Below are 16610 nucleotides of genomic sequence, written 5' to 3' on the forward strand. Positions count from 1 at the left end.
TGTAACCTATGAATATTATCTTCTTTTAAAAATAAGCTTGATAGCAACCCAGGGAGCAAGCTGTCAGCCTTGAGAAGTTTGGGAAATCATGATTATTAAAAGTTGCTTACAGAGATAAAATGTGACTCTAGGGAATATTTATTTTTTCTATCATTAAAATCTAAGCCTCTTCGAAACCAATAACAGTGATCATTCAAAAGAAAAACGTGAATTAACTTAAATTAAAGTTTTGCCCCCAAAATACTACAGACCAGATTTTATTGGGACTTTCATATGTTTTCTTTCTCAATATATAGTGGACTGCCAAGAACATTAATAATGCAAATCTGTGTTTGAACACAAATGACTCCCTACAAGGCCTGTTTTGATTATTAATGAAATTAATTATCTGCCTGTTCCATGCAGTTACTGTGGTTTGGAATAACAGTTCATAATGAAAGACTAAGGCAATTTTTAAAAATAGCATGTTTAGTAATACCAATTAATTCTAGCATACAAAGAATCAGTAAGCAAGTATTGTGGAGAAAAAGCCTTCTCTCTTTTTATTCATCATTAAGAAACTCCTCTCCTGTGAGTGTATTTTATTTTCATTTTCCAAACACAGAAAAATAGACTGGGATGTTCAGAAGAGCCACCCATTTTTCCAAACTAGAAAATCACATTTTATCCCATTGCCTACATTATTTTCAATCAAGGAATCTGAGAAGTTATGCTCGCAGTGGAATTGTTTGAGGCCAGCCCCTTCCCAAGGCCCTTAAATTTGCTTTGAAGTATTGAATATTCTGCCTTCTTTCAGAGTTTCAGTGACTACATGTCCTTATAGAAAGAATACTTCATAGCCCAGTGGTTTTATTATAAAAATGCACTTTAGATAGGGTGATTTTATGAATTAGATTAAGGCAAAGACGGTCCACTAGTCTGCGTAAAGAGGTAGAACGTAGAAGCACAGGGTATCCATATGTCCTTGTCCCATAATCTCAGGAAGACTCTAAGTCATTTCCCCCAGAAGCCTTATAGTTCCATGAATGTAGTTTGAAATCTATTTCTTTAGAGAAAATAGAAGTCATTGACATAAAAAAAATCCATGGTAAACATCATGGATTCACCTATCAATTTTCTGATAAGCCTTCCTAATGTAATAAGTTTAAATTGAATGATTATGTAAGACATGTCTTTGTTCTTCTATGGAGGATTGTATGTGTATGTGTGTGTGTGTGTGTGTGTGTATAAATATAGTATATAATTCACATATATGTATATATAGTATATATGTATGTGTATGTGTGTACATATGTGTATATGTGTGTATATATATATAAATGCTAATCTCTGTCTCCAGGAAGGGAGGAGATTGGCACTCCTAGATGGGAGACCATTTCACTGCACTTTTATAAAAGACTTTTGGACACTGCATGAGGTGCTGTCATCATTGATTTGACCATTTTCCACTTACTCTGTCATTGTAACATGCCATTTAAAAGGTTGTTGGTTACAGTTTCTAAGATTGTAATAGTTGCTATGTTCCTGTACCATTAATATTGCTTTATTAACAATTCTTGTTCACAGTAGCACTGTAATTAGTATAATTATTTACCTCAGACCTACTTATTATGGCACATACTTGCAGTAACAAAAGATTCCTGGAAATATCCTCTTCAATATCTTAGATTATTTAGGCTCATACTATCTGAGGTGCCTGGGTGTCTTAGTCAGTTAAGCATTTGCCTTCAGTTCAGGTCATGATCCCAGAGTTCAGGCTCCCTGCTCAGTGGGGAGGCTGCTTCTAGCTCTCTCCCTCTATTCCCCACCTCCCCCTGCACCCCAGCTAGTGCTCGCTCACTCTCTTTCTCAAGTAAATAAATAAAATCTTTGAAAAAAATAAACTCTTTTACTATCTGTAATATTATATCGTAGTACCAGGAAAAAAAACCTACCTCTATTGGCATGTTTCTAGCATAAGTCCCTACTTTGAGGGCTAAATTTGGTGAAAGCCCAATATCTCCATTCTAAAACCCACTGTCTTTGGGTACTTTCAATTAGCAAAGAGTAACTTTCTAATTAAAAAAAAAAAAAAAAAAGCCTGGAACTTTCTGACTTGCTAGTCTAAATAGTAGAGCAGTGATACAAAAAAAAACAAACAAACAAAAAAAAAAACTGGATTCTATCTTGGTCTCTTCTTTAGCGAAGTTTCTCCAGGAGAGTGTTATTCTGAAGTAATTCGCCCTCCCAGGGATGACCAGGGTTTAAATGGCAAGAGAGAATTACAACCAGATATTCCAGTTCATATACCAATTTCCGTCAGTTTGCATTTGTTTTTTGTTTTTAAAGGTAATGCTGGGCAAATTCTTATTTTTAGTCCAGTTTACACACAGGATTTTTTCCATTTATTATGAAATTGTTCTTACCTAGAAATGAAAGGTTGAAATGCTCACAGATTATGTGTCTAAGTGTAATGGTCAGAGTTGAATAAATCAGAGATGAAAAGATCAAAAAAATGAGAACAAAATCATAATTTCATAATTCTGATAGCTGTGGTGATGCTTTTTTATTTTATTTTTATTTATTTATTTTTATTTATTTATTTTATTTTTATTTATTCCATGTGTCCTCTTTTTCTAGTACTTGGTGCCTTTTAAAAATGTATTTGGGGCACCTGGGTGGCTCAGTTGGTTGAGCAACTGTCTTCGGCTCAGGTCATGATCCCGGACTTCCAGGATCGAGTCCCGCATCAGGCTCCCAGCTCCTTGGGGAGTCTGCTTCTCCCTCTGACCTCCTCCTCTCTCATGCTCTCTCTCACTCATTCTCTCTCAAATAAATAAATAAAATATTTAAAAAATGTATTTGAAAGTTACTCTGTTTTTCTAAACATGTACTCTAAATTTAAAAGTTGTGAAATACTTCTGATTATGACAAAAACACTCCTAGGCATTCACTAGGGATCTGTTTATAATTCTTTCTTATTAAAAAAAAAAAAGAAAATATGAAGAATGCAGTGGGCAAGTAAAGTCATATATACTGTATATATTTTAGACTTTATAAACTCATAGCTGAAGAGCAAGTCAACCTGTTTTACTAGTTAAAATACATACAATTTATTACAGATTTTAATTTCATTGTCTTTTACGACTTGACATGGTAAGAGGTTTTGATTCACAGTTTGCAGACACTAGTGTAGCTTAAGAAAGGAAAAACAAGTGGAAAGGCTCTGGTTTATTCAGGTTTTTTTAGGCTGTTATAATGTATGAAATGGGTCTAGTGTGGAGTCAGCATGCAATCAGTTTTGCTACAATCAGTTTTGCTACAATCACGAAATAAAGAGGGAGGGAGAGAAGGGGAGCAGGGGTGGAGGGCAGGCAGGCACAGGCTGAAAAAAAAAAGATTTTAAGAAAGTCAGCTTTGCAAAGGTTTTTCTACAAATTGTGATTTCTCTTCATGTGTTTTTTAAGCCCAGCTAGGTTTTTTTTTTCTATTTTTTAGCATAAAATTCACCCTCCCAATGATTTCCAAGTGTACAGTACAATATTGTCAACCATAACCATGTTGCTGTGCACAGACTCCCCAGAAGCACCACCTACCCCCAACCCTCCGCCATTCCTGCAAGACTGAAACTATACCCATTGAACGATTCCCTGGCTCCCACTGTACCCTCCCCCGGCCCCTTGCCACCACCCTCCAACTTTCTGTTCTGTGTGTTTGACTGCTTCAATACAATCGTGCAAAATTTGTCTTTTTTTGTGATGGACTCATTTCACTTAGCATTATGTCCTCAAGGTTCATCCACGCTGTAGAATGTCAGGATTTGGGGCACCTAGGTGGCTCAGTGGGTTAAGCCTTTGCCTTTGGCTCAGGTCATGCCTTTGGCTCAGGTCATCTCGGGGTCCTGGGATCAAGCCCCACATCGGGCTCTCTGCTTAGCAGGGAGCCTGCCTCCCCATCTCTCTCTGCCTGTTTGTGATTTCTCTCTCTCTCTGTGTCAAATAAATAAATAAATAAAACTTTTGGGTAAAAGAAAAAAAAAAGAATGTCAAGATTTCCTTCTTCTGTTACCGCTGAATAATATTCCGATGTCGTTCTATACCATATTTTCTTTTTTTGTTCATCTTTCTGTGGACATCTAGGTTGCTCTCCCCACCAGCTCTCTCCATGTCATTTTCAATTCAATTGGAAAGTGCAAATTGTTCCACCTCCAGTCTGTCTCCCATTGTTACTTTGCTTTCCTTTGTTTGTTTAGCCAAGTTGTGGAAAATGTGCCTATGTGCTGACTCAATAATGTTGACAATAGATGTTTCTTTCCTGTTAGTGCAGACTTGTAGATAACACTGAGAGCGCCCTGGTCCAGGTGGACTAGCGCTGTGACGTAAGACGTCACGTAAATGCTGATGTCATTGCAGGACGAATCCGCGGCGGCCGACAAGCAGTGTAAGCCAGAGGCGGCCCAGGCCACGTACTCCTCCTCGGCGGTGTCCGGCTCCCAGGAGGTGCTGTACATCAACGGAAACGGAACCTACAGTTACCATAGCTACCGAGGGCTCGGCGGGGGCCTGCTCAATCTCAATGACGCGTCCAGTAGTGGTGAGTCTTTAGTATTTGCAGTGCTTTTTCTGTCCGTTTGGGGATAGCAGATTCTCTAAATCCGAGAGTAAATTTGAACTTAGTGGGATGAGTAAGAGTAAGTGCCCATCGGCTAAACCCATGGCCGTTTCATGTGTCACCCTAGTCTCCCCGCGAGGATAGCTCGGTGTTCTGTTGGGGGTGTCCGAAAGGAGGGGTAGGATTATGCAGCTGAATAATGGATGTTTTACACTCAAGAAAGCTCAGCTAGAGAAATAGCTGATTTTTTTCTAACCAGATAGTTAGACATTCTTCCCCCCCCCCCCCCCCAGAGCTGTAATGCGCTATTCCTGAAGAATAATGACCCATTTTCTCAACGTTCAAAGAGGTTTTTAATTTGGAAAATCTAGGCACCATGAACCTTACTGACTTGATAAAATGCAACTAGTCATTATACTTAAGAACATACGAACGGAAATGACACAAAGAAACAACCGCGGCTCTCCACCCTCCACCTGCCATGAGTGGGGTTCTGAAGCCAGCTCAGACTGGCTCACGCTTGATAAACTTTTAGGAATTTCTTGAGCGTATATTCCAAAGTGATTTCCAAATGTGTCATATAAAAAGAATAAAATATGTGGGTGAATTTCATACAACTGGGTTGTAGGAAAGTTTTTCTAAAATCTACTTAAAATCCAGGGGAAAAATAAGCTCCATTTCACACGCATACTTTCGCATGACCAAAAAAAAATATATACACAAAGCAAAAAATAAATGATAAACTTGGAAAATTATTAGCCACCTACGCTACAGAAGGTTAATAAGCCAGTGCCTAAAGTTCTTCTAAGAAGAAAGAAATTCCCAAACTATATATTAAAAAGTAAGGCTAGTAAATGAATGCATAGTTCTCAAAGAAAACAATGCAAATATGGGTAAATATGGGTAAAGTTACTTAACCCCACTCCTAATAAGAGAAATACAGATAAGCAAAAATTGAAATATTAACACAATACTCTTTTGACAAGGCTGTAGGGGAAATGAGTCTCATGCATAGCTTGTAGAAATGCAAAAAGTTGGGGTGGAATTTGGCAATATCTAGAAAAATTGATTAGACATTTATCACTCAGTCCAGCAATCTCTTGAGGAATCTCTTGTTAGGAATTTATCTTAAAGACATATGGGCAAACATACAAAAAGACATATATGCACAAGGCTATTTATTATAGTGTTATTTATAAATGCAAGAAAAAGGATTACCAATAAAAATGTTCCCAATAAAAATGTCTTATCAACTGAAGGTTAGTTGATTCGTTTCAAGTACATCCAAACAAGATAGTAACATGCTGATATAAAAAGTGATTTAAAAAATCTCTTTATGCACTCCAAATGCTGAAAAGTACCTATAGTATGCTAATATTCATTAAAGAAGGATTTATATAATTAAAGTTTACATAGAGGCAGGAATGTGGGAGAACGTGTGGGGAAAGGAATGTAAGCTGGAATTGTAAGTAAACTTGGTTTTTATATTTTGTTTTATAAATTTAACTGAACAATTTAAATACATAATTATAAATGAAACTGACTTTACGGATTCCTGATAGTGACAGGAAAATGATGCAAATGAACTTTATCTTTTTAATGAGTGATTGGCATAGCCCCCACACAGAGGAAATTTTCCAAGTGATCTCAGAATCCATAATTTGACTCCACAGCATGTAAGTCTGTCATAAAACCTTAAACTATTTCCAGTAATCATATTATTATTTTGGGACTGTTTGTGTATTGTGGCTTAAAGCAAATTTATAATTATGTTGATGTCAGTGAAAGTTAGAATTTTTAGCAGGAGGCAAAGCAGATCTAGATGTAAAAGCAATGCGTTCTAACAAGGACTCTATAATCTCGTATTTGAATTGGTAGTATCAGTGAGATATTTTCTACTTAAAAATGCCTAGAAATAAAGATGAATTTTAATTTGAATATTTGAAATAGCCTTCGTGGGCTTTGAATATATTGGGGAAGGAATTGCTTTATTAATGTCAAAGGAGTATATAGTCTAGAAAATCACTTACCTGTGTAATACTGGAAATATGCTCTGAGTGTGTTCAGGGGTGACTCTGGAAAGCTGGGGCTGGCTCTTTGGTTTGCTTTGAAATTAAAGGGGCCCTAACAACAGGATCACTGGCTTTAGTCTGAATTAATTGCCTCCAAATCAAAAGAGGGGAGCCTCAAGTAGAAGGGAGAAAAAAAGAAAACGAAGTTTCAAGTGTATATTCAGTTTTTCCAGAGCTAATGAACCTTCTCAGTTGTTTTCAAGTGTTATTTGTATTTAGACAGCAAATCAGCAGGAATGAGAAAGTTCAATGCCAGAAAGGGACAGCATAAAAGCTGAGCATTCCTTTAGCCAATAAAGCTGTAAACTAACAATTCTTTTAAAATATTTGACAAGGGAATAAGAAATGATAGGTAGTTCAGAAGTCAACTACCAAATCAAAACATTTAGGGGAAAAGTGTATTGAGTGTAGATTTTATTGACAGAAACTGTTTTTTAGACTTAAATAGTCATTTGTTTATTAAGGTAACTTATTTAACATCAAGTAATAGTAATACTGATCACTTTAATGAGTCCTTTTGGTACTTCATGTAATTTCCATTTATTCCTTACACAGTCCTCTGAGATCTGTTTGTAATTTTGTGGAAAAATTTTATAAAATTGAACTTGCCCCAACTAAAAAACAACAACAACAACAAAACAACTTAGGCACTACTTTCTTTTTTTCCTAACATGATTGAAACCCATTTTGTGAGGCTCAGTGAGTAACTTTCCCAAGGTCCCTCCTTAATAGAGGGAGGAGCCAGGATCTGAGCACAGGCCTTCTGACACACTCTGAACCACTGAGCTAACAAACTGTGCAAGGGAGCAAATGGTGAACTATGTAAGAGCCTCTGGTAAGAACTAATCAATTTCTCTCCAGAGACACTCCTATTCTGGACATTTTATTTAATGGGTGAATCATATAATATATGGTTTTTATGTTGGATATTTTTCATTTAGCAAGCTTTTATTTTATTTTTTTAAAGATTTTATTTATTTATTGAATTGGTAGTATCAGTGAGATATTTTCTACTTAAAAATGCCTAGAAATAAAGATGTATTTTTTTTAAGATTTTATTTATTTATTTGACAGACAGAGATCACAAGTAGGCAGAGAAGAAGGCAGAGAGAGAGGAGGAAGCAGGTTCCCCGCTGAGCAGAGAGCCCGATGTGGGGCTCGATCCCAGGACCCTGGGATCATGACCTGAGCCGAAGGCAGAGGCTTTAACCAACTGAGCCACCCAGGTTCCCCTAGCAAGCTCTTTTAAAGGTTCATCTATATTACAGTATGAATCAATACTTCATTCTTTTTTATTGTCAAATAATGTTCCATTCTGTGGCTATGCCATGTTTTGTTTAGCCATTCATTGATGGGAACTTGGATTTTTCTCACTTTGTGGTTACTATGAATAATGCTATAAACATTTATGTACAAGTTTATGTTACATATGTTATGATTCTTTTGGGTATATACCTAGAAGTGGAATCGCTGGTTCATTGGTTCATTCATATGGTAACTCCATGATTAACATTTTGAGGAAATAACAGACTGAATATGAGATGTCTTTTCATTTGTTATCAGTCTTTAAACATTTTTATTAACTATGACTTATAATATTTATAGTATAGGCTTTGTATTTCTTTTATGGCTGTTTCCTTTTGTGATGCTATTGTAGATAGAATGTTTTCCTTAAAATAGTATTCTATATTTTTCTATGTTTGGAGGAGTTGTAAAGTAGTGCTATTAATTCTTTAAATATTTGGTAGAATTCAGGAGTGGTGATATCTGTATCTGGGTTTTTCTGAGGGGTTGTTGATCACTAACCCAGTCTCTTGTTATAGGTCTACTTATATTGTCAGTTTCTCCTTGAGTCAGTTTAGGTAGTTGTGTATATCCAGAAATATGTCCATTTCAACTTAGTCATCTAATTTATTGACACAGTTCTTAGGATTCCTTTATAATCCTTTCTTTTTTCATAAGGTTGGTAGTGATGCTCCCTTTGTAATTTCTTTTTTTTAATTTTAATTCCAGTTGACTTAACATACAGTGGCATGTTACTTTCAGATGTATAATAGAGTGATTCAGTAATTTTATGCATTACTCAATGCTCATCAAGAAAAGCATATTCTTAATCCCCTTCATCTATTTCACTGATCCCTCCATCCACCTCCCCTTTAGTAACCATCAGTTTGTTCTCTATTTTTGTTTTGTTTTTGTTTATTTATTTTTGTTATGTTATGTTAGTTACCACACAGTACATCATTAGTTTTTGATGTGGTGTTCCATGATTTATTAAGTATAACACCCAATGCTCCCTGCAATACGTGCTTCCCACAACCAGGCTCATGCATCCCCCTACCACAATGTCCACAGTCTCTCATGATTTGTCTCCCACTCTGGTTTCCTCCAATTCACTTTTCCTTACCTTCTCCTAATATCCTCCCTGTTATTCCTTACATTCCACAAGTAAGTGAAACCATATGATAGCTGACTGTCTCTTCTTGAATTTCACTCAGCATAATCCCTTCCATTCCCGTCCATGTTGATGCAGAAGTTGGGTATTCATCCTTTCTGATGGCTGAGTAATATTCCATTGTATTTATGGACCACATCTTCTTTATCCATTTATCTGTTGAAGGGCATCTCGGCCCTTTCCACAGTTTGGTTATTGTGGACATTGCTGCTATGAACATTAGGGTACATATGGACCTGCTTTTCTCTACATCTGTATCTTTGGGGTAAATACCCAGTGGTACAATTGCCAGGTCATAAGGTAGTTCTATTTTTAATTTTTGAGGAATCTCCACACTGTTTGCCAAAGTGGCTGCACCACCTTATATTCCCACCAACATCCTCTCCAACATTTGTTGTTTCTTGCTCTGTCAATTTTTGCCATTCTAACTGGTGTAAGGTGGTACCTTAATGTAGTTTTGATTTTAATTTCCTTGATGGATAATGGCGATGAACGTTTTTTCATGTTTCTGTTAGCCATTTGTATGTCTTCATTGGAGAAGTGTCTGTCCCTGTCTTCTGTTTTTTGACTTGATTATATTTTGGGGGCATTGAGTTTGAGAAGTTCTTTATAGATCTTGGATATCAGCCCTTTGTCTGTAGTGTCATTTGCGACTATCTTCTCCCATTTCTTGGGTGCCTCTTTGTTTTGTTGACCGTTTCCTTTGCTTGTACAGAAGCTTTTTATCTTGATGAAGTCCCAAAAGTTCATTTTCACTTTTGTTTCCCTTGCCTTTGGAGACATGTCTTAAAAGAAGTTGCTGTGGCCGATGTAGAAGAGGTTACTGCCTCTTTTCTCCTCTAGGATTTTTTTTTTTAAGATTTTATTTATTGATTTGACAGAGAGAGATCACAAGTAGACAGAGAGGCAGGCAGAGAGAGAGAGAGAAAGAGAGAGAAGAAGGCTCCCTGCTGAGCAGAGAGCCCAATGCGGAACTCAATCCCAGGACCCTGAGATCATGACCTGAGCCGAAGGCAGCGGCTTAACCCACTGAGCCACCCAGGCGCCCCTCCTCTAGGATTTTGATGGATTGCTGTCTCACATTGAGATCTTCCATCCATTTTGAGTTTATTTTTGTGTATGGTGTAAGAGAATGGTCGAGTGTCATTCTTCTGTATATAGCTGTCCAATTTTCCCAGCACCATTTATTGAAGAGACTGTCTTTTTTCCAATGGATATTTTTTCCTGCTTTGTTGAAGATTATTTGACCATAGAGTTGAGGGTCCATCTTTGGGCCCTCCCCTCTATTCCATTGGTCTATGTGTCTGTTTTTGTGCCAGTACCATGCTGTCTTGGTGATCACAGCTTTGTAATACAATGTGATGCCCCCAGCTTTGTGTTTCTTTTTCAACATTTCCTTGGTGATTTGGGTCTTCTCGTGTTCCATACAAATTTTGGGATTGTTTGTTCCAGCACTATGAAAAATGATGATGATATTCTGATTGGGATGGCATTGAAAGTATAGATTGCTCTGGGCAGCATAGACATTTTAACTAAGTTTATTCTCCTGAGCCATAAACATGGAATGTTTTTCCATCTTTTTGTGTCTTCAGTTTCTTTTGTGAGTGTTCTATAGTTCCTCGAGTATGGATCCTTTACCTCTTTGGTTAGGTTTATTCCAAGGTATCCTATGGTTTTGGGAATTAATTCTCTAATTTCCCTTTCTACAGTTTCATTGTTAGTGTATAAGAAGGCAACTGATTTCTGTGCATTGATTTTGTATCCTGTCACATTACTGAATTGCTGTATGAGTTCTAATAATTTAGAGGTGGAGTCTCTTGGGTTTTCCACATAAAGTATCAAGTTATCATGAAGGGAGAGAGTTTGACTTCTTCTTTGCCAATTTGAATACCTTTTATTTGTAATTTCGGATTCTAGTTACGGTTCTCCCCGTTCTTGGTGACTCTCGCTAAAGACTTGTTATTTTGCTTCATCTTTTCAAAGGAAGACCTTTGGCTTCTTTTATTTTCTGTATTTTTCTATTCTCTATTTCATTAATTTTTACTCCCACATTTATTATTCCCTTCATTTTGCTTATATTAAGTTCAGTTGGTCCTTATTTTCTAGTCTTAAGCTGAAAAGTTAAGACAATTGTTTGAAGCCTATTTTTCTTCATATGTAGTTATTTACAGCTACAAATTCCCTTCTAAGCATTGTTTTATCTACATCACATAGGTTTTGGTATATTGTTTTTGTTTTCCTTCACCTTAAAGTGTGTTTTCTAATTTCCTTTGTCACTTATCTGACCCACAGGTTATTTAGGATTATGTTGTTTAATTGTGAATATTTGTAAATTTCTCAAATTTATTTAATTTCTAATTTTATTCCATTGTGATTGGAAAACATACTTTATATATTTCAATCCTTTCAAATTAATTGAAGCTTCTTTTATGACCTAGATTGTGATCTACCCTAGAGAATGTCCCATGTGTCCCATCCTAAAAAGGTTGTGTATTCTGCAGTTGATGGTTGGGTATTTGTAAATCTGTATTAGGTCTAGTTGGTTTATGTCTTCTATGTTCTTGTTGATCATCTGCCTAGTTATTATATCCATTATTAAAAGAAGGTTATTGAAATCTCCAATTACTATTATTGAATTGTTTACTTTGCCTTTGTTTTTAGTAGTTTTGATTCATTTCTTTTGGGACTTTGCCAGTAGTCATATTTACTGTTTATATTGTTATATTTTATTGATGGATTATCTAATTATTGTAAAATACCTCTTTATCTCTAGTAATGTCCTACATCTATTTTGCCCAATACTAGTTATTTCTGTGATCTCATGGTATTACTAAAAATGAAGAGAAATGAGCAAAACTTCAGACATGGAAGAGATGTATAAAAGAATATAGGGCAAACCGAATATTGCTCACCTCTACTCAAGTACAACCAAAATAATTTATCTTTGCTCCATAAATGGCTGTGTAATTTGGGAACCCAATGCTAAGTGAAAATGTAGGGTTTCTTATTTAAAAGGTAAGAATATCAAGATGGTGATAACAGAGCATTACGCAAAGCAGGGGACTCTTCTGAGCTCCGGATCCCACGGGCTACACATGTTTTATGCTCCACTTTGCTCTTTTGACTTATTGAACAAATTGGAAGAAGCACTGTGTTTTTATAAAAAATGCAGACAGTTACTGGTGGGAAGAAAGATAATATATACAAAGAAGGACAAGATTGAAGACACAAATGAGAATATTTTGAGTTTTTTGAGGAGAGAGGAGAGAACTTTGGGCAACTGCCAATCATTTAAGAAATTTTAGGAAATTTAAATTTAAAGGAAAATTTTGCTGTGAATTATTAATGAGCAGGGCACCAAAATTTTTCTTGCCCTTCAGCCCATTATCCACATAGGAATCAAAATAATTTTTTATTAATTATTCTTATTAACATATAATGTATTATTTGCCCCAGGGATACAGGTTTGTGAATCGTCAGGCTTACACACTTCACAGCACTCACCATATCACATACCATCCCCAATGTCCATAACCCAACCACCCTCTCCACAACACCCCCCCACCCCCGCAGCAACCCTCAGTTTGTTTTGTGAGATTAAGAGTGTCTTATGGTTTGTCTCCCTCCTGATCCCATCTTGTGTCATTAACATAATTTTTAAGAAAAGAAAAATCTGATTGCATCACTTCATTATCTAAAACACTTCTATGGCTAAACCCACCTGAACTTTTCTTTAATGTGCCCTTTTTACCACATGTCCCTCATTGATCGCTCATCTTTTAAATCCTTACTTCCAAGTCTAGATAAAATATAGTCATAATTTTCATAGCATTGTGAGTTTGTCCTTTGAAACGGGTACCACAATGTGTGGACACACACTACACACCCCTACACACATTTACATACATATGTAATCACAGTACATTGGTATCCATTCTTCAATTTTATTGCTCATTTCTACTCAGAAGCCACATAGGAAATCTGGTATAGGTTCTAAGTATGCAGCCATATACATGATTAGAAAGCAGGTTTTATAAATTGTCAGTTTAATGAAGGTACTATGGTACTATCATGCGGTTTATCTGTCTGGAAGTTAACCCCCAGTAAACCTATCATAGGATGATAGGCCTAAAGGGACTTGAGAAAATAATTTGATAGCAATCTCTTTTATTTTTAAAATCCTATGACTAAAGAACAGACCAGGAAAGTAAGGTGACTTGCTCAAGCTCACACAGGCTGACTTTCTGGTTATTGGATTAATACGTCTTTTGGTTTTTGTACAGCGATTTCTTAAGAACACAGTAAAGAACAACTTTGAACAATTCAGCCTGTGTTGCGAAGCAAAGAAACAAGAGTAGCAGAATAACCAGTATGACATGCAACAAATTTAAAATGGGTGACTTTCTTTGAGCATTGGCTTTGGGATGTGTGTAATGGTGTTTAAGGGGGGAAAAAAAAAAAAGGAGGAAGAAGCAAAAGATGAGTCTTGGCAAATAACAGCTTCAGGCTTAAACCAAAGAGAATTTCTCTACCTCACGTTAGAAAAATAACTTTGGCTATAGCAATGGTAGCAAGGCAAATGGTTAATTTCAGGTTGTGAAGGAGCTCTAAATAACATTTTTTTCTCAAAAACACATCCTACCTGTAATACTGGTAATGGCTACTGCTATTTTGATAGTGTCTAGTCTTTGCTTGTTTTAATCACAGAAAGGCAGCTTGATTGGATCAGGCCCACGATTTCCTTTATTTGGGGACTTTCTTCATAAATTCTGGAAACCCCAAACATTCTGACTTTTAAAAATGGCATTATCTTTAGCTTATTTCTTCACTTTGAAGACCTCAGAATAGTCATTCCCTGTAACAGATTTGGAGTTGTGGGGAAAGAAACTATACATATACATAAATCTTGAGAGCTAAAAAGGACATAGCAGAAGATTTAGCATTATATGAGATGCCATTTTCTCTGATGGCTGACAACTCCAGTGACTCTCAGTTTGAGAATTCTTCATTTTAGGATTTGTAGAGATCTTCTGAAAAGTGCAGAACAGAGCAGCAGCTCTCAAGAGAACAAGGTGAGTTAGCCACACACATGAACTTGTAAAGCAGATAAAGACAATAAGAATTTAAATCATTAAATGGGAAGCATGATGTGGATTAGCTGTCTAAATAGGGAGGCTAAGATTGAAGGAGATACAATGTTTGTAAAACCTTTTACAAGAACATGAACCCTGTAGATCGTGCTATGTTCCAAAAAGAACAGGAGGGCAGAAGAATGAGAAAGGATACCTTAATGGCATTTGGACTTAAAGAGTCCAAAGACTTAGGAGTTTGGGGTCTCATTTTCAAATCACTTTAATTTCTTTCGTAATTTATTTGGGCTGTCATAACAAAAATACCATATAGTAGGGAGCTTAAACAACAAACCTTTATTACTCAGCGTTCTGGAGGCTGTGGAGTCCAAGATCATGGAGCTGGCAGATTTGGTATCTGGTGAGAACCTGCTTCCTGGCCACCTTTTCCATGGGTCCCCACACAGGGAAAGGAATGGGGTCTCTCTGATAAAAGCACTCCTCCCATTTCTGACAGTTCCTCCCTGACAACTAACTACGTTCCAAGGGTCCTACGTCCACAAAAAATCACGCTGGAGATTAGATTTCGATATATGAATTTTGAGAGGAAGGCAGATATTCAGTCCATAGCAGTCACCTTGAGAGAAACAAAGTTGAGTAAGGCAGAATCACCGACTTCAAGGAATTTACAGGTCAAAATGAGATAAAATATTCTCTCTCTTGTCTAAATATCAGAATCCTTTAAGATTTTGATTAAATAATACATCCTCAGGGAAACCTTACTATACCTCACCACCCTTCCATCCTTTAGAAGAGTAATTATTCTCCTGCTTGTGTCTCTATTCTAACACTTGTCCCACTGAATCATGAGATAGTTTTCAGATATTTTCCCTAAATAGATATATACTCCTTGAAAGCAGAATCTCTGTCTTGCATACTATTATATCTCCCATATAAATAGAAATACTCAACCATATTGGCTTAATGAATAATAAATGTTTTTAAAAACAGAGCACTTGGTGCCAAAAGAGGAAAAGGTGCAAAGAGAATTACTTACGTATATTGGATGGCAGGGGTAAGGATTGATTTTAAATAAAGCAAAGGAATCAGAAGAAGAAAGACTAAACAATTTGAAGATTCTGTGGGTGAAAGAGGAAGAGTCTAAGAAGCTTTACACTCTGCTTAATTTTGAATACAGTAGCAGTAGGAAAAGCTTGCCGCTGTTGCAGACTTGATAGCAAGGAAAGGGTGCCCTTCAGATCCTTTGTTAGCCAACCTCCATTTGTTTAGCACTGGCAAGGGTCTGCACCCAACAATCCAAATTCTCAAGTTGGAGTGTTATCAAAATGACAGCAGTTACAATTTGTATAAAGAATTTATTCAAATTATCAAACTGAAATGAGAAGCAAGCAAGCAGCCAATCCTCCCGTTATTATCACATCCAATTACACAGGACTTTGGAATGCTTTCTTTCTATCAGGAAGTTCACGCTGAGCTGTCTAAAGAGGGCAATTGTGATTTGCTGCAGTTATCCATTGGATCTCTTGAGTCTAAATTATATGCATAATGCATAAGTTAACTACTGATGTTTCCTCTCCACAAACTCCATTGGGCAGACTTTTCAATTTGTTTTTCAACTCTGATATAAACTGGGCTGATTTACAGATCGAAATTTAACAAGACCAAATTGTAGTAATAATGACCATAATAACTAACATTTGTATGGCAATTTCTAGTTTGCCCGAATCTTTACATCTATTATCTTCTTTGCTCCTCACTCATATTCAGGGTTGTTGGCCATAAAGATGCTTTGGATCAGAACCTATAATTATGAGTCTAAGAAAGCTTGGCCGTAAGTTTCACTACCATTCTAGAGCTCATTGATAGTGATGTGACTGGCTTTGTGTATGGATAGTGCTGCCCTCAGCATCAACATTCTGAAGCATCACTTGTCCCCTGAAATTTTCAGAGGAGTGCTTCTATTCATGCACTGTCTTGACTTCTCATCTGCCCTTCACTCTTCAATCCACTATAGCTGGCTTCTCTCCCTTTATTTTGCTGAAGCTGGTCAGGACAAATTTACCCATGAGTCCACTTATTGTCAAACTACAGATGATTTTTGCTCTTTACCATACCAGACTTCTTGAGTATATTCATATCTGTTGATTATTAGACCCTTGGAACATCCGCTCTCTTGGCTTCCATGATAATACACTCCCCTTTCACTTTGCACCTCCGATAATTCTTCTCTTTCTGCATTCCTGGGCTTTCTTTTCTCTACTCGTGCCCTCCATACTGGGGTTTTCCTAGCATATCCCGCCATTGTCCTTTTAATCCTCTTGTTCTGCACACTGCTCAGTGGTGAGCCCAAAATACGCCAAAAATGGCATACCTCACCCCGGCTTTACCCCATTTCAGATTTTA

The 16610-nt window shown here is 36.7% G+C and overlaps 1 protein-coding gene across 9 annotated transcripts in view; it reads left to right on the forward strand.

Moving 5' to 3' along the window:
* Nucleotides 1-16610, forward strand: part of NOL4 (nucleolar protein 4) — a 390701-nt gene that overhangs the window by 331841 nt on the left and 42250 nt on the right. For all 9 annotated transcript variants that reach the window (XR_004382911.1, XM_032859653.1, XM_032859654.1 and 6 more), the window contains one exon: nt 4392-4572. Coding sequence is in view for 8 of the 9 variants with exons in the window: in XM_032859653.1 (XP_032715544.1) it covers nt 4392-4572 (181 nt within the window). In the remaining variant the exon portion in view is untranslated. The remainder of the gene's footprint in view (nt 1-4391; nt 4573-16610) is intronic.

The sequence above is a fragment of the Lontra canadensis genome, unplaced genomic scaffold, assembly GCF_010015895.1.
Source record: "Lontra canadensis isolate GAN:19392208 unplaced genomic scaffold, GSC_riverotter_1.0 scaffold17, whole genome shotgun sequence".
NCBI classification, from domain to species: domain Eukaryota; kingdom Metazoa; phylum Chordata; class Mammalia; order Carnivora; family Mustelidae; genus Lontra; species Lontra canadensis.